This window comes from Aythya fuligula, chromosome Z, assembly GCF_009819795.1.
Source record: "Aythya fuligula isolate bAytFul2 chromosome Z, bAytFul2.pri, whole genome shotgun sequence".
NCBI lineage: Eukaryota > Metazoa > Chordata > Aves > Anseriformes > Anatidae > Aythya > Aythya fuligula.
The window spans coordinates 71,866,737-71,884,852 of NC_045593.1; the positions used below are offsets into that span (position 1 = coordinate 71,866,737).

Sequence of the window (18,116 nt, forward strand, 5' to 3'; positions counted from 1 at the left end):
AGGTCTTTCCCTGACCTTCATCAGGTTTCAGCACCTCTGCGCTGTGCTTGAACGCTCTGTCAGGGACTGTGTCAGATCTGACAGTGGTCTGCATGGAGTTCATCCCTGAACGTCTAACATTTTGCTGGCACTGAAAGTATGGCTGTTTATGAATTCATGATTGAAGTATCTCTGCATGGCAGTGTAAAGATGTGCCATCAGTAAAAGGAGAAGCAAACACATCTCTGCTGGATTCATTTAGCTGCATCCTGCTGCTAAATTGAGTGGATGCTAATCTTCCAGCCATTTGGGAGAGTATTTTTCATGGTGCTTTTGTTCTACTGCATGGAGATGGGGTCTAGCACATCAGATTTCTCTTTCCTTAGGTATGTGCAACTTTCTTGTGGTGCTTAAGAAAAAAGAAGTACCTTTATCAAGTTCTTTCTTGCCCCTCAGCAAAGCTTTGGGCAACTGTCTTCAGAATAATTCAGTACTTTCAACACACAACCTAGCAGAGTTTTCACGGATGTGATTTCTTTTAGGGAAAACAGTGGAGCACGCATAATCCCTTGGAGAGTATTCATTATGCACTGATAGGGTATGATTTTTGTAGAACTGTGCAAATGTAAAACATTGTGTTATTTAACTTAAATAATGCACAGCATGAAATGTTTGCTCTCTGAGTCTTTAATTGTAAATCCTTTGATACTAAAACAAAATTCTTGTTGAGCTAGCTCCTATCTATGCTATCACCTACTAATTGTCTGCATTTACTGATGTTAATACTCTTACACATCTGAGTATGTGTAAGAAACGAGGATCTAAAGCAGTAATTTACTTTTTTTCAATCAGGCTGGCTGTTAAAGGAGTTAGGGTATTCTGAGTTTGAAGGGACCAACAAGGACCACAGAGTCCCAACTCCTGGCTCCACACAGCACCACCCAAAAACCAGTCCCTATGTCTGACAGCACTGTCCAAATGCTTCTTGCACTCTGGCACCTCAGTGTCGTGACCACTGCCCTGAGGAGCCTGTCCCAGTGCCAGACCACCCTCTGGGTGCAGACCCTTTCCCTAACCCCTAGCCTGACCCTCCCCTGCCCCAGCTCCGTGCCGTCCCCTCGGGTCCTGTCGCTGTCCCCAGAGAGCAGAGCTCAGCGCCTGCCCCTCCGCTCCCCTCCTGAGGGAGCTGCAGGCCGCCATGAGGCCTCCCCTCAGCCTGCTCTGCTCAGGGCTGAACAAACCAAGGGACCTCAGCTGCTCCTCATACACCTTGACCTCTAGACCCTTAACCTAGCCCTTCTAGCCTTTCTTTGGTCACTCTCTAACACTTTTATGTCTTTCTTATATTGTACTGCCCCAAACCACACACAATGCTTGAGGTGATGCCACACTAGCACAGAGCAGAGCAGGACAATCCCTTCCCTTGACCTGCTGGCACTGTTGTGCATCGAGTCATGGATCCACTATGCCAAGTATTCCCCTGTGGAGAAGATGAATAGAGCTATAAAGAAAGTGACAGCTTCACCATTGCTTTTTAATCATTTTACGCAGTTCAGTGGAAAATTAACACCGCTGCTGAATTCCTGAGGGTGGGTCAAGAATGATAACAACCTCTGTACCGGTCTGTGGAATGTAGTAATTATTTCTGTGCAATACCGTAGGTAGGCTCCACTCTAACTACATCCTGTGAGGTCTGCAGAACAAATAGCCAATTAATTAAAAATACAGAACAAATATGGAGAAATCTTGCTCGTGGATTGTTTTTTTTTTTTTTTCCTACGGGGAAGAGGACTGAATCTATGGTGAATGCTGAGAGATACCATCTGTCGCTTTGGGAACAGTTGGATAAGACTTCTAAATAGTCACGTGGTATTTCGTCTGCTAATTTTATACATGTATTAGGTATGGTGTTCAATCACTGTAAAATACAGCAAAATGTAAGGGTTGGTTTAAAAATGGTATAAAGATGGTAAGATTATGCAAGATACTTTTAATTCCCATCTTTATGATAACTTAATAGCGTTTGTGTGTGTAGATATTTTAAAAAGACAGAGATGTTAATTCCTTAATACTTTGAATAAAATGAAGCTTCTCATTTAATTTAGGTTAGGGATTGGCTAGTTTTTAAGGCTGGCTTGTTTTGGATTCTAAATTTGCTTTTCAGCTCATAATTACTACAGTAACAAACGGATGGGTCCAGACTTGAGCTTACCATTAACATATATTGTTTCCATATCCTTAGGGACATGAAGCCTTTCGGGAAGGCTTTCAAGTGGAAGAGCTAGTAGACGGCTTTGAAGCTGGTACAAACTTCAGTGACGAAAAGAACCTGGAAGACCTGTAACAGGGAGCAACTCTTTTCAGTTACTTGCATTAAATCTCAACGGTGCTTTTCTGCCATCTGCTGCAGAGCAGGAGATTACCAGACATGTCCATAGCACTCAAACAAGTCTTCAATAAGGATAAGACTTTCCGTCCAAAACGCAAGTTTGAACCTGGAACCCAGAGGTTTGAGCTTCATAAACGAGCACAAGCCTCTCTGAACTCAGGTGTGGACTTGAAAGCAGCTGTGCAGTTGCCCAGCGGAGAAGACCAAAATGACTGGGTAGCTGTCCACGTTGTTGACTTCTTCAACAGGATCAACCTCATTTATGGAACTATCTGTGAGTTCTGCACAGAGAGGACCTGCCCCGTGATGTCTGGAGGCCCTAAGTACGAGTACCGGTGGCAGGATGACATGAAGTACAAGAAGCCTACAGCATTGCCAGCACCCCAGTATATGAATCTTCTCATGGACTGGATTGAGGTGCAAATCAACAATGAGGATATATTTCCTACAAGTGTGGGTAAGTGCAAGGAAGAACCGTAAACTGTGTTTCATTCTGTGTACTTAGCACATTTCCTTCCTGACCTCACTTCTAGGGACTGCATAATCCAAGCCTTTAAAAGAGCAAGTGTGAGCAGGAGAGTTTTGCAAGAATAGTCTGAAATGGATGAAGTGTTAATTATGGCTGCTACATATGGGGAACAGGGGGGTTTGTAGCCTAAAAGGTTTTTGTTTGAGCCTGTTGTCCCTAGTAAGCTTCTGCTTCTCAGGTCAATTGTTAAAGGTGGACTACATTTCATTATTACTGTATTATGTATTATTACTAATTAGTAATAATGTATTATTACTAATCAAGTTTGAATTGCTTTGTGCTTTGTCTGTCCACTTAAGCAGATGCAGCGTGGATGGAAAGCAAAGCCTAATTAGAGTGGTATCTTCCCTTGGAAGCGTGTACAGCGCTGTGCAGCACCAGGTAGTGGAGAGTCAGGAATAGGGAGAACTCTGCTCTCTCACCCTCTTGTGACTTCACACCCAAAAAAGCTGATTTAGGAAGTGAGTTATTCTCCAAATTACTGTTTCTAAGAACAGTAATTTTCTATAAACCATAGCAAAGCCTACCAACTGTATCAGCAGACAGCCTGGAGAAGGGAGCTGTTAAGATCAGCACAGCTTTCCTTTTAATACTATAGTTAGTTTTTCTGAAGAGTAGGCAAGTAGGTTCAAGTCTCTTTGCCTGAATAGTTTGCTCTGGATGAGGAGGACTTTGCAGAAGGGTGCATTGTGTAGTGTAGAGAGCCTAAATCTTTAATGTGACCGCAGGTAATGAGAAAGGATGCTGTGCCTTAGCAATGTCAGTGTAATTAGGTAAACTTTAGCAGTTTTATTTTATGAGTCCTGATATACTTTTTGCAAGTGCAAAAACTGGGAGCTATTTGTCAGAATTGTGAGCTGGTATGTAAATACTTGGATCAGTAACAAACAATAATAATTATATGTTAAAATTAGTTCAGCAGAATATTTTACAGTTTATGTGGTTACAGCCTCTGGCTAATTGTTAGGAGATGATACATCAAGAGGTTGCATGTATTGGTAATCTTTCTTAACCTTTGAAATGCCTTATTCTTGGCCCTGGCTGCTGCTTGCTTGGCCAGACTTGTGGTTTGCTTCCCATACCTTATCCCTTCTCTTTTCTAAACTAGTAGGTAGAAGGAAGGATGTAGCTATGCCTGATTTATAATATTTTGCCAATTTAGCAAGAAGCGAGATTTCACAGGAAGCAGCACCATATTATTTTGTATAGTGAAAAATAAGTTTGATTTCTTAAAGCATTTGTTATTTTTGTGTCTTTGGTATGAATGAATTTTGGAATTGAAGGTGGGGCTGCAGGTCAGGGTGCAGTGAAATTAAGTGTTTTTGCTTCCATTGGTCTTTTTGCATGCTTTTGTCATACCAAGTTTTGGTCTTGGAGTATTCCATGGTCATTCTATGCTATTGCTGATTGTAGATGCAGAAAATATCTCTGGCTTGAACATGGGCATGGTAAGCAAGTAACACACAGGCATATTGAAACAACAACAACAACAAAATACAGCGCACAAGCTTTCAGGTCTGGTGTCTTCCCCCTTATGTTTTCAGTAAGATACATCTAGATAAACTTTTATCTCTTATCTCTTGCAAGCTTAAGAAGGAATCAGTAAATATCCTCTACCATTTTTCTCTTCCCAGCAGCTACTGCTGTTGTGGATTGGTGAAACTGAGGAAGGGAACAGAGTTGTGGTCTCTGCAATGGGGCTGGACCCTGATACAAACAGGAATGCTTGATGTCTGTTACAAGTCTTTGTCTCCCCCCCCCGAATTGGCCTCAGGGAAGAGGAAGAGACTGCTTGAGCCGATGTGGAGTGTTGGATTGTGCCATGGTTGTGTTAGAAGTGAAAGTGACTGGAAAGTCACATAAAGATGTTTTACATAAAACCTTTGAATCAGTATTCCATGAGGCAGCATTTGCATCTGTATTCCACTTTCCACTCCTCCTGAGCTTTTATTGCAGATACCATGGTGACCACCTGCCCATTCATTTCTCATTATCTTCCTGATTCACCCATTTGTGGTGTGAAACTGTTGGCATGATTGCTTGGGAGGCCTGAGATCTTAGGAGAAGGAGATGGACACCGTGTTCAATCTGGAGTTCTGCGTACCTCTGCTCCCAGCAAGTCCCTAAGTAGGCACACAAATAGTCAAAGGGATATTTGGATCAGGATATCCCCAACAAAAACAATATTCTGAAGCCTCAACCGGTAAGACATTGGGGAGCCTGGGACCCATTCCAGGGTAAGCTGCTTTTCTTCCAAAGGAATCTTTCAGGTTTCCTACTTGTAAAATGGAAATGGTACTACCAGCCCGTACACGTACCGTGAGTAAAGCAGCTGAATGAAATGTAATAGCTCGGCACGTGTATTGTTACATGCTCTGCCTTCCACAATTGATCAGGGAGAGAAGCTTTGTTACGGCGCTGGACACCATTTGTTCCTGCCTGTTCCACAGCAGCCTTGGGTTAAATGCAACCACAGGGTCGCTGTTACGTTCAGCATTAATGCAGACCTCTGCTTTCATTCAGAGAGATTAATGGTGGTGAAAATTAAGATTGTTCCTTCTTCAAAGTAGTTGGAATAGAGCTTGAAACGCGATATACTCAAAAGTCAAAACAAAACAGGTGTAGGTATGCCATTACTAACAGTACGTCAGTATTAAAACATAGTATCTGGCTATAACTTAAGGAGATTAATTTATTGCATTGAAATCTTTGCAGCATATGGCCTGCAGAGAATTCCTCTGGAAAAGGCGTATGTCCACTGGATGGGATTTCAGCTGGCCTTTCCATTAGCAGATAAGTTTGGGATCTAGAGTGATTTATAGGAGCTGTCCATAGAAACTAGTACACATTTTTCTCAGCCTAATCCTATGAAAATCGCCCTCTTTTATTTGACATACCTTTGGCGAACTGCTTAAAGAGGGATGGGGGTAGCCCAGCTTGTTGTGCTTTTGCTTTGTTTCTTTCCTTTCCTTTTTTTTTTTTTTTTTTTTTTTTTTCTTCTAACCACATGCAGTCGAGTTATAAATTGTTATGAATACAGTATTTAACACAAATGCCCCTCGGTGTTTGTAAACAGCACCATAACCTCTGGCCTGTGGCCGCTCACCAGCCTGCCTGCTTCCTGCGCTCCGGCTCCTCTCTTGCTTTCTCCAGTCGTGCTGGTGAAGGGCCTCTTCCTCCAGCCGCTCTCCTGCCAATACTGAACTGGTGGCAGGAGAAAAGGGGGCTGCTACAGGAGCCGAGGAGCTGTTCAGAGCTGTGTGAAGGTGACAAAAACAGGTGCTGAATATGAGGAGCATTTCTGCTTGAAGCAAAGTTTAAAGGACTGTCTTTGGGAAACAGACTCACAGCCTGTGGGGTACTTCACTGATGATGACCCTCATCTTATTCCCATTATTCCCCCTTTCCTTTGTCCATTTTTAAGTGGATTTAAAGAAGCTGACAGCTCTGGAAACGCATTCTGTATGAAGCCAGCCACACACCCTGACCTGTGCTGCCCCTCAGGAGCAGGGCGGAGGAGACTTCACTCTGCTCAGGTCACTCTGGTGAAGCTCTCAGTGGTAGGCCCCAGCATGGATTTTTATAGCACGCTGGGGTTTCGTTTAGCTTTGGGATAAACTTTTGTCCTTCCATGATACTAAGTGTTTTTCTAAGCACCTAGGAACCTCACTATTTAAACACCTTTAAAGGGGTTTATTTCCATGGGTCACAAGGACGACTTCTGTAGTCTGTTGCCTCAAGCCGTGTTTTTCTACTTTATCTCTGTGCACTTTGGTAAGCAGGCTGAAGAAGTCATTTGGAGCAGTAAGTCCTTGAGGCAGCTTCAGCCTTTATTGAACTGTAGTTGTCTGCTTTCACCATGTGGGCTTGGGCAGCGTCGGGGGAAGGAGCTGACAAGTAAAGCAGCGCTCTGCTGCTGTGCTCCCTTCAGGCCCTGCTTCCTAAACATGACAAAGCCTATCCTCCTCCGCGTTGCAGGCTTAAACTGGGAGTAATTCTCTCTTGTTTAGATTCCTGAGCAACTGGGATGTTTTTTTTCCTGTTTAAGAGTCTCTGGGGAAGATGCTCAGATACAGAGTCCACGAGGGATTATTATCTTCATCTACTTTGATGTGACCTCTGGCATAGCACAGGCTGGAGAATGTCACCACATGACTTCTTCACCAGGTCCATAACTTCAAGTACAAAGAGGGCACAGAAGACAGAGTTCTGCAGAAATAAACAAGAACGTGAACATGAAAACGCAAAATCACTTCTAAGCTAGGAGAGTTTGCGTGGAGTAGGATTTGAAAAGTATTAAATTACTGTAATCAAGTAGCCTGGTTATGGCTTCTCAAAATGGCAGCACGCTCTTAAAATGTCTAAGACTTCAGCTGAAAACTTGATGTATCTCAGACAAAGCTTTGCTGGGGCTGAAGGGAACGGGTCGTATGTACTTACAAGAGCTCTAAGTAATCTTTTGTGCAAATGAAGTAAAGAGAGGGTTCAGCAAGACGTAGGTTATTGCATGCTGAGGCTTTTCTGTAGTCACGAAACAGTGTGAGTTACACGCTTGTATGTATGTTAGGGCTAAGTTATAGCAGCAGCAGAATTATCCTTTCAGAAGGTTTGGAGTCGTGAAGTATACGGGCCTGGAAAATAACACACAGATATTTTAAAATTAGTTGATATGCCAGAACCTCCTCCTTCTCTCCCCTTTTTTTCCATTCCCATGGTTCAGGATGTAACAGATACTGTTCTGTAAACTAAACAGGAAGATGGATCTGCCATTTCAAGAGTACCATCAAAGAAGGATGATAAGCATTGTGTTGTCTCCATGTGGGTGGTGAATCATATCATTTAATAGATAGATAAGTATCTTGCCTTTTATGCATTGCATTACTTTCTCACTGACTGATTATACTTTGGAGCAATTTGATTCCCTGATTTTGTCTGGAATCTAAAATGCCTCGATCGGTCCAGGCTTTCTGCTTATCCAAGAATAGGGACTGAATCTTAGGAGTACTCTAGCCAGTCCTCAACCCCAATCACTGCTAATTACTTGGGGTAATAGTAAGGAGTGACGTAGATCGTCCAGCAGCCTGCTGTGCAGTTTTAATCAAGTTTTTTTTTTTTTTTTTTTTTTTTTCATTCGGCTAAAATTGCTGAGGATTAAAGGCATAGGCGGTTTGGATTTTCCACTATTTGTCTGGTGGGGAAGTGCGTTGTGTCAGAGGAAGTACGGGGAATATTAGGCAATTTTAAGTGATTAGTGGATTTCAAAGTGTTCCAGAGGTGTTCCTTCCAAGTGATTTTTTACTGCCTCCTCCATTTTCCAGAAGTGGTTTTTGAATGGCTACCTCAACCTGAAATTTTGAAATTAGGCTCTCTGCCCCAACTCTTACATTACAACCACTAGTATTATGTTCTTCCCCACCCTGTGCTACAGACCTAACTTAGCTGGCAGGGCATGCATTTAGCAGTCTGTTGCTAGTAACAGCTAATAGCACATTACTTTATCTTGGAGAAAGGCAGGATGGGGAGGTTTGCTGGGATGATACCAGATTCATGCTACTACCCATCACCACTCAAAGCAGACTAGAAAATCGCTAGCTAGTCTTCATGCATGAGTTGAAGAAATGCAAATTCATCTCACCACAGGAATGAATATTGTAAATCCCAAACAAGCACATTGCCTGGAACAGTGCAAAAATTCAGTGATGCAGCAGCAAATACCATTTTCAGACTGCAGGTACCTGACCTGGTAGGTGACTGTGCTCCCAAAGCTGCCTCATCTCCCCCGTGTACCCTCTTGATCTGATGCTAGATGTGCCATTTCAGGAATGTTCTGGTTTACTTCTATCTAAAGCATATAAATTAGCCCATTTTTCAGTCTATTTCTGATAATAATAGAAGATAAGTGCAAGGGAAAGTAAGTGCAAATTCCACAGGAAGGATTTGGCACTGCTGGTATGAAGAAATCCTTCCTCACCTGGACTATGGGCTGATGCCTCACGTGCCAGGTTTTCTGTGTTACAGCCATCCATAAGGGCTAAAAAGCATCTTTGCTAGCATGCAGAAAAACAGATCTCTTCTTCTGTTATCCATGCTACAGAAACTGAAAAAGGAAAACAGAATAAAGACTTAAGTGGTAGCATGATGGTAGAGAGAAAGCTCCTGGGCAGAGGGGTGTGTCGGCTGGGTCTGTAAAGACTAAGAGATTTCAGAATCTGTGCTCACTTTGATTTTACTGCTGCAGAGGCAAGAAACAAGAAGTATGGTGCACCTGCAAGTGTGGTGACCCTGGTGGGAGCTGGAGGCACCTGTCCTTTAGCTACTAGACCACTCGCTCTTCAGGAATGGAGATTTCCAGCACACTGTGATCGCACATCACTTGAATTAGTCTCTTGAAGGATCTGCAGCTTCACCACCACAGCTTCTCCCCGCTCTGAATGTGTGACCTGATCTCATCAGCAACCTTTGCTGTGTGGCTGAAGTCTGCTGTGTGTCCTGTCAGGGATGCTGGGGTTGGGCTTGTGCTGAGCTCCAAGTGTGGGAAATTCAGTGTCTTTGAACATGCTTTGTCTTGAAAGTGGGTTTTCTAGAAGTGAGATCCCTCGGCATTCCACAGCCTCGTGTGCATTCTCTCCCTGGCGAACAAGGAGAATAGCTCCTTACATGAAACCTTATAAAACAGACTTTGTCTGATATGCTGGAAAGCAGAGCACACGTGGGAGTGGCATTTACAGTCCATAATTGCTTTGCTGAACGATTTTCTGGAACCCAAACGAAGTAAGATTCACAAATACCACCGTTTTTTATTTTCTAATTTTTATCCATGTTTGTTTTGCCAAATATGAGTTATTTAAGCTCCGAAAGATTTCAGAAAATTCACTTTACTCCCACAAAGTATTTTCATGCACAAGGTCGATCTTCTGAGCACAACAGCAGTACTTTTGGGCATGTTTTAGGCGGAATCTGCCCAAGGAGGGAGATAAGCCAGTGTGGTCTTCAGCTCCCCCAGCCACGTGATAAGAACGGTCAGCATCACGTGTGGTCAGAGGGGTCTGAAAATTATTTAGTCCTGATTAAAACACAATTGTATGGAGAATTCACCATGGAACTGGTAGAGTGCTGAGGTAGGGTGGTTCTTGGGGCACTTCTGGAAAGCCTACAGCGAGGGCATGAGCAGCCAGAGGTGGATCCACCGACCAACACTGCCTTCAAGTTTGACCTTCCTCTTTCGAATAGAAGTTTGGCCTTCTCGTTTCAGTTAGTGTCTAGTAGAGCAAAATTAGAAATCTTAACAGGAGAAAACTCATTAGTTTCTTTTAAATGAGGCCCTCCTGTCTTTTATAGATAATTTTTGGAGGAAAGTCAAATATGTACTTAAAAAATTACGTGGTTAGAAACTCCTTGTGTTGATAAAAGCCATGTGTGAGCCTGTGTTCTTTAAAAAACAAAATAAAACAAAATAGAATGACATTCAGATAATTTGAAACATTTGTAAGCACCGTGTTTTCATCCTCAGAATGCTTCAGAGAAAACCATCAGGGTTTCTTTATCAGTATTATGTGTGGTTGTCACCTGTGCACTTGCCATGGCAGACAGATGATGGAGTGGCACATTTCTGTGCCTCGTTATGCAGCAGCCCCCTGCACGGAGGAGAGCAGGTGCCCATCTAAACGAAAGTCAATAAGGAGTTGTGGGAAGAAAAACTTCCTGAGAAAAAAGATGCTCAAAAGTGTGGCTCCTGGAGGTAGCTGTATTCTGTCTACAGCATTCGTTCTCGAGGATGATGATGTATTGAGGAAATGTGTTTGTGCCTGTATCGATCCACAACAAGTGGCAGAAAGTAACTGAGAACACTGGAACAACAGAACAAAAATGGATGCTTGTTGGCTTATCCTCTGTGCTTCAGTGGAGTGTGTGTGTGTCTACTCTGATTCTCATGCTGCCAACTGTTACGTGTAGGTGGTCAGGAGACCACCTGACTTCAGGAAAATTAAAATAAAAATTGGAAGCTTCAGTGGCACGTGCCTCAGAGCTGCAATAGGTCTGCCAAAGCAGAGAGGAAAAGGCTTTCATCTACCTTTGTTAATGTCCTGCAGCAATGCAAGCACAAGTCATACTGGCTGCTGGCCTGCCATAGCTGCAATGCAAATGCTTCTGTAAGCGTGTCCAACAGGAGGTATGTCCACAGGTGCATTCTGGAGGGGAGGGCTTTCGTGGTACTTGTGAGCATTACTTTTCAGTCTGCTGGTGTATGCAAGCTTCTCTTTCTATGTGATTTGAGTCCTACTCCTAAACCAGCTGTCCTATGGCCGTACATGACATATACAACCATAAACCTTTCATGAATTTCAGAGCACTGTGGAGCTCCCCCAGATGCCTCTGACTGATCTCAAGGAACTTCTGTGCTCCTCTGCTACCCCACAAAAGTCTGCCTGCTGTTTGGCTGTCAGCAGTGCACAGGCACACAACAAAGGCTGGGATTTCATTGACATTCTCATGCATCCTGGACGTCCTCCTAACATATGTAGCTGCTGGCATAAGTATTTGGTTTTTATGTTTGTTTGTTTTTTCCCTAAGCTGGGTGGTTTTGACTGGAGCCTGTCAGCCGGCGCAGTCAAAAAGCAGCCAACACTGAAAGAGGAGACAAACCTTGCATCCTGCATATTGCCCTTTGACATTTGAAGCCAAAAGATGAAGGCCAGTCTTACCAATGTAGCTGTGAAAGGACAAGATCTTGTCTTTTCCACCTGGAAAGAAAAGATCTAACGTGTCACAGTGAGGTAATTAACTTCACCTTTGCCACCTACCAACCGTGTTGACAGAAGTGTCTTAATTTCCCTTCTCCTTGGCTGCTGGTCCATGCTGCTTCCATCTGCCCGAGCAGTGTGCTGAGAGAAACCGAGCTGCTGTTCGCGCCACGACTCGCGCTGACGCAGGGTCCCCAGAGGAAGGCTCTGCAGCCTGACACTCATTCTTGGGCTGGGATGTAACCTCTGTGTCACAGACAAGAAAACCGACAGGAAAAAAAAAACACCTTTGGTCATAGTAGGCAGTGTGCTACAAAACTTTATGTGCAGCAGAACTGGAAGTAACAAATCATTTTCAGCACTTGACACTGTTTGTATGAGACCCAAAGTCTTGTTGCTAACACATTTAACTTTAAGTAGTTCTTTTCATGTAGGGAAAACCATGGAGCCAAGGTCTAAGTGGTTTTGTTTTCCCTGAAGATTGGCATAGGACACTATCCGGCAGAAGATGCACCACATGTTTCGTGTGTCTCCCTTTTCAGAAGTTTTGCTTTAACTGGAAAATCCTCAGGGCTGTAGAGTCCTTGGGATGGTGGATAAATGCAGGCCTTGGTACTTGACGGATGACAGTTTTGTGTGACTTAGAAGAAAAACCCGGCTTCAGAAAAGTCGAAGATTAAGACCTCACAAATGTTCAGAGAATCTGAGCAACTCAGCGAGGAGTGGGGCAGGCTTTACCGCCGGTGCTGACACAGAGGATTTTTGATTCTTTCCATCTCACAGTGAGTCACATGTCTGAGGAGCACCAGGGGGGCTGTGCCCTTTCGTAAGCCTAAAAATATATGGTGGAAACTTTTATTTTCTTCTCATAATGTGAATCAGTGGCACTTTGACTCATGAGAAATAAAAGGAAGGTTGCCGAGCCATCTGGAATCAGGGATGCTCAAGAAGGGAATAATCAAAAGTCTGTTAGTAGTTGGAAGGGAAAAAGGAAGACAATGAACAGATTGTCTTTGAAAGACAAAACTCCGTCTGGATATGGAAAAAAAATACCTTTAGTTTTAAGAGGCAGATGTTCAGCTGAACAGAGGAACGTTACAGCTTACCAATAAATGTGTGCTATCAACATTAGCATAGTGAAATGGTGGTAATGGTTGTTCGTACAGTGTCAGCTCTAATCAGCCATAATAGAAAGAAGTCAGCCCTGTGATGGATAAATCCCTAAAGCTTGACGCTAAAATACTCAGCAGCAGAGACACTTCCAAACCACATGCTGGATGGAATCAGACCTTTTAGAAAAGTGCCAATGAATATTTGGGCATTAAAACGATACATCTGTTTAGAATTTAAGTGCTTTAAAATTAGTAGCATACCATGGCTGCCTTTATTTTGGAGTTTTAGGGCTTGCTTCTGGATTATTATTTTTAAAGATCCATTTTTGGAAGGGCCCCATTGAACAAGGTGAATGTGACTATTTCATCTGTCAGGTAAGAGACCAAATCTCAGGTAATCAAAGTAGGCTGTGTAAGTGATTTGTCTTGTGCTATGTAGTTATTCATTGGAGTGTCCAGAGACAGGTAGTATTAGGGATTCCCGATACTGCCTGTCTGTTCCAAAAACATTAGCATTTTATGTATGAATTTGGAGTAAACAAAATTAAAGCTAATGCCTTCAGAAAGATTCCAACCCTGTGCATTGTTAGCCCTCAAATTAAAAACCTTGTCAAAGTTTCTGGAGGAATTAAAATCGCAGAGCAAACAGAGCAATGTTTTGCCTGGTTGTTTTTTTTCACTCAGGACTTACAAGACGACAGTGTTTTGAGTATTTTCTTCCAGAACCATGGATTTTGAGCACATGGGTTGCAGAAAAATGGCCATACAAGTTCAGAGCAGGGGTCTGTGCAGCCCACTAGAGAATGTCCTTGGAAGATGAATGCAGGAAAAGGGCAAGGTACTATTTTCCTAGCACTCAACAGCTCACTTTTAGAGGTTCTCTCAGAGGTGTCAGAACACCCTTTGATCTGGGAGATTGTGGCAGAAATGAGCATCTCACAAATGGCAGTCCCACTCTTTTATCTTCCTGCTGGTTCCCTGCTCTGCTCATTTCAGTTTTCTAATGGTTTGGGCTTTCTGCAGCTGAGGATTTCTGTCTATAAATTCTCCAGGTGAAGAAAAAAGTAGTTGTTAAGTTCGGGTTACAGCCAAAGATACATCCTTCCTTTCTCCTTTGAAGTGAAAATCAGGGGTGTAAAACTTTATGCCTGTTTTGTCCTTCATTTACACCTGCAGTTCCTTTAAATCCTTCATAGGTTGTCTTGGAATAGGCATTATTTTAAGAACTCCTTATACCACAGTAGCTGTCATATCCAGAGACGGCAATTTTGGAATAAAATAATAGTGCTTATTTTAGTGTTCAGGTTGCATACCTTGAGCTGATTGATTACCATTTAAATAAAAGTTTGTATTTTTGCTGCAGAGACCGCAAAAGCATTACTTCCCAAAGGCACAGCAACATGAGTTAATAAACTCAGAAAGAAAGGTCCCGTTATTTAATTGCTTTACAATAAAACTGTGTGAAAAAAAAAAAAGGTGTGTGTGTGGGGTGGAAACAACCATGAAGCATGTTGACCCGAAGTGATCAGTTATTATGCATTTGCGGACATTTGCCACCAGAATTGTGATAAAGTTTTGGTTTTGCATGTTCTGTGCCTCCTGCAGACATTTGGGTTGCAGGGCACTGAGGACTTCGCTTTGAAGCTGCAGCTGCTTACACGTGAGCTGAGAAGCTTTACAGTAAAGCAAGTGATGATGCAAATATTCAAGATGAAAAAAATGCCTTGTGGAATGTAGCCTTCAGCTGAAATGAAGGATTTGTTTGTTATCTCTCTTGTCATCTGCCTGAGCTTATCCTAGCATGTCTCTGATTGTGAGGGCTCGGCTGCTAACACACACAAAACTTCTTTTCACTCCATTTAAAAATGTTTCATAACAGTTCCTTTTTAAATAGCATTAAAAAATCTTGCTATTCTCATCATAAGTGCAGGCTGACCATGACACCTTCTTTGGTCTTTTGAGTAGGCTTTTACTTCAGGTGAGAAGTTTTTGTAAGGATGATTTACAAAAGATATCTTTGTTTTATTAGGATCTTGTTGTTTAGTTGGTATTGTAATTTCTTCTGATTTTTTTTTTTTTTTTAATCATCAGGGTGGGTTTCGTAATGGATATGAAAAAAATATGGAGGGAACAGAGTCAGGCTCTGACAAATGTCTTTGACTTCCAGTGAGATTTCTGAATCTAAGATCTGAACCTTCTATAAAACTTTTTGAAGGAAAAATGATACTATATTGCATAACTGGGAGCATTAAGCTAAGGATTTCTGTCACTGGAAGTAATTCAGATTGTGAAGGCCAAAATGCACAAAAAAAAAAAAAAAAAAAAAGCCCAATTCTTTTTCCCAGCTGCAGTCTGTCTTCTCTGCTTAACCAAAGCTGTGCTGAAACTTTGGGAAAATTTGTCCTACAGACATACACCAGTACCACCATAGTGTACCAAACCTAGCTTAGGGTGAAATTGTGTGGGAGAACAAAACTGGACCTTTCTGCTCCAGCGGGTGTTCTGTGTTTGGCAGCCATGGAGATCCTGCAAAAAAATTAGGGCTGCCTATTTAATTTCTTGTTTTATACTGCAATTAAGCCCGCAAAAAGGTAACCTGAAATGGAAACAGGTAATGAACTGTGCCTGCCTTACAACCTCGTATAGCTGGAGATGTATAGCTGTGCAGTTAGAGGTCTAATTACAGCATCATTCCTTCAGAGGACTCAGAGTTTATACACATAGATGAGATCCTCTTGAGCCTTCTCTTCGTCGGGCTGAAGAGTTGTACCTCTTCGCCTCTCTTCCTATGAGAGATGCTCCAGTCCTTTTGTCACCTCTGTGGCCCTGCACTGGACTCAGTCCAGGTAAGTCCATGTCTTGTAGTGGGAAGCCCAGGACTAAGCACAGCACCCAAGGTGTTGCCTCAGTAGTAGTGCTGAGAAGAGGGAGGGATCACCGTGTTTAACCTGCTGCCCGTGCTTTTCCTCTTGCAGCCCAGGATACTGCTGGCCTCTTTTGACAGTGTAAATGTCAAAGTGTCAGACTTCACTGAAGTCAAGGTTAGCTACTTCCATTGCTCTCTCCTTATCTACCAAGCTAGTCATCTCATTGTAAAGACTACCAGTGATTTCCCCTTGACTACTCCTGATCAGCTTTCTGTCCTTCACGTGGTTGGAAATGCCTGCAATGAGAATTTTCCCCATCACCTTCCCAGGGAGTGAGGGAGGCTGCCTAGCATGTAGCTCCCCACATCTTCCTTGTCGCCCTTTTTGAGAACAGGACTGATGATCACCAGCCATCAAGAACCTTTAGGAGTCTCCATGACCTCTAAAAGGTTATCAACGATGGCCTCTAAGTGCCATTAGCCATCTCTCTCAGCACTTGCAGGTGTAACCTTTCAGATGCTGTAGACTTACATATGTCCAATATATTGAAGTGCCTCTGATCTGGTTGCTGCAGAAATGCTCCTTGCTTTTAACAATGGATGGCTGTCCCTCTCTTTGAAAACCCCTTGGGATATCAAGGCTGATAGAGATTTGGAAACGCCGACAGCTGTGTTGGGAGACAAAAGGTGGCTCTCTTGTGAGTGATAACAGAAGGTGTAGCAGTGAAAATCAGCATCTGTAAAATCTCCCAGAAAATAATCTAGTTGTATATGCCCTTTGACTCTTGTTCAGAAAGTATTTCTTGTATGAGAGACCCATCTCTTGTGGACAATAGAGAAAGACAGGATGGAAACATAGGTTACGAATCAAATCACAAATCAAGGCAGAATGACTTAAAACTGAACACTGCCTTCCTGTAGTATAGGTGATTATAAAAAGTATTGAATATTGAAGATGAGGCATGTACAGATTAATTAGAATAGTTAGACTTTTTTTTTTTTCATTTCAATGAGTATAATGAAAATTCATATAAAACCATACTTTCATTTTCATAATATTTTCTCCTTGAATAAAATGGCAGGAGCCATATCTTTCTTGTATTTCTGTTTTGGCTCTGCTGGCTGCTGTGTGTCCCCAGCATGTTCCTTTATAACATATAATTTCATGTGATCTATATCTAAATCACCCACGTGTGATCTAAAAGCTGGGCACTTCCACCATCAGCTCTGTTCCCCTAGGACTGAAGTTTTAACTTGCAACCTGTTTCTCGCAATGTGAAGCCAAAGGGTAAGGAGTGCATCTTCCGTGTGAACTTCCAAAACACGCTGCTGAGCAAAAGGGACACTCCTTTCTTTTTAGACTTTCTTTTTGTTAATTCCTGGTGACAAAGAAAAGAGTGTAAGGACTCTCAGCTGTGGTCTCCAGCTGCTAATGCACCCAAACAGCCTCTGCTGGCCTTGGCAGATGGTTCCTTTTTATCACTGCATCTTTAATGGCCCACTTCCCCTTGTTGGCCAGAGACAAGCAACAGCTGTAAAATCATCTAATGGTACTTAAACATACCTATTAAACTTTCCATCTGTGTACCACATTTGAACTCTGCACGCTGCCTCATTGCTAACATGGTTATCCCAAGAGAGACAGCCACAAAGAGCCCAGTTTATATTTTATTTATTTTTTAACATCAGATGATGTTCACAAGCAGGTTTTGAATTGTCTTTTTGCTTTAAAAATGTTCAGTGTAATGCGGAAGCACAAAACATTATGAATGCTGACTTTTAGCTTTGATGGTCTCAAAGGAAAAAATGAGCGTGGAGTAGCTTGTGAAATATCAGTGCAGTATTTACTTCTGCCAGAGTTATCAGAAATTATTACTAATTAGAGCATGCCATTTTGTGAATGCCAGACTTTAGAGACCTTTGAAGAAACCTTGCTTTCTGGATGCTTCAAGTGCAGTGGAGGCAGCACATGGTACAGGGCAATGAACAGTCTCTGAATCCTAAGCCTGTACTTCTGGTGGCAAAAAAATTGTAGGGGTGTAGTAAAAAAGGAGAGCTGTGAACACCTCCAGGGATGGGGCATCCACAGCTTCTCTGGGCAACCTGATCCAGTGCCTCACCACCCTCTGAGGGAAGAATTTCCTCCTAACCTCTGATCTAAATCCCCCCTCTTTTACTTTAAAACCATTCCCCCTTATCCTCTCAATATCTGATTGAGCAAAGAGTTGCTCTCCATCTTTTTTAGAAGTCCCCTTCAAGTACTGAAAGGTTGTAATGAGGTCTCCCTGGAGGCTTCTCTTCTGTAGCTGAACATCCCCAGCTCTGTCAGCCTGTCAGGAGCTCCAGCCCTCTGACCAGCTTTGCGGCCTCCTCTGGACTCGCTCTATCCACACCCTTCTTGTGCTGGGGGCCCCAGAGCTGGACGCAGCTCTCCAGGTGGGGCCTCATGAGGGCAGAGCAGAGGGGCACCGTCATCTCCCTCGAACTGCAGGTCACTCCT

At 42.8% G+C, this 18,116-nt stretch overlaps 1 protein-coding gene across 4 annotated transcripts in view; it reads left to right on the plus strand.

Moving 5' to 3' along the window:
- Positions 1-18,116, plus strand: part of MOB3B (MOB kinase activator 3B) — an 88,913-nt gene that overhangs the window by 38,189 nt on the left and 32,608 nt on the right. For all 4 annotated transcript variants that reach the window (XM_032205927.1, XM_032205930.1, XM_032205928.1 and 1 more), the window contains one exon: positions 2,222-2,825. In XM_032205927.1, coding sequence (XP_032061818.1) covers positions 2,408-2,825 — 418 coding nt within the window. In that variant the 5' untranslated portion in view covers positions 2,222-2,407. The remainder of the gene's footprint in view (positions 1-2,221; positions 2,826-18,116) is intronic.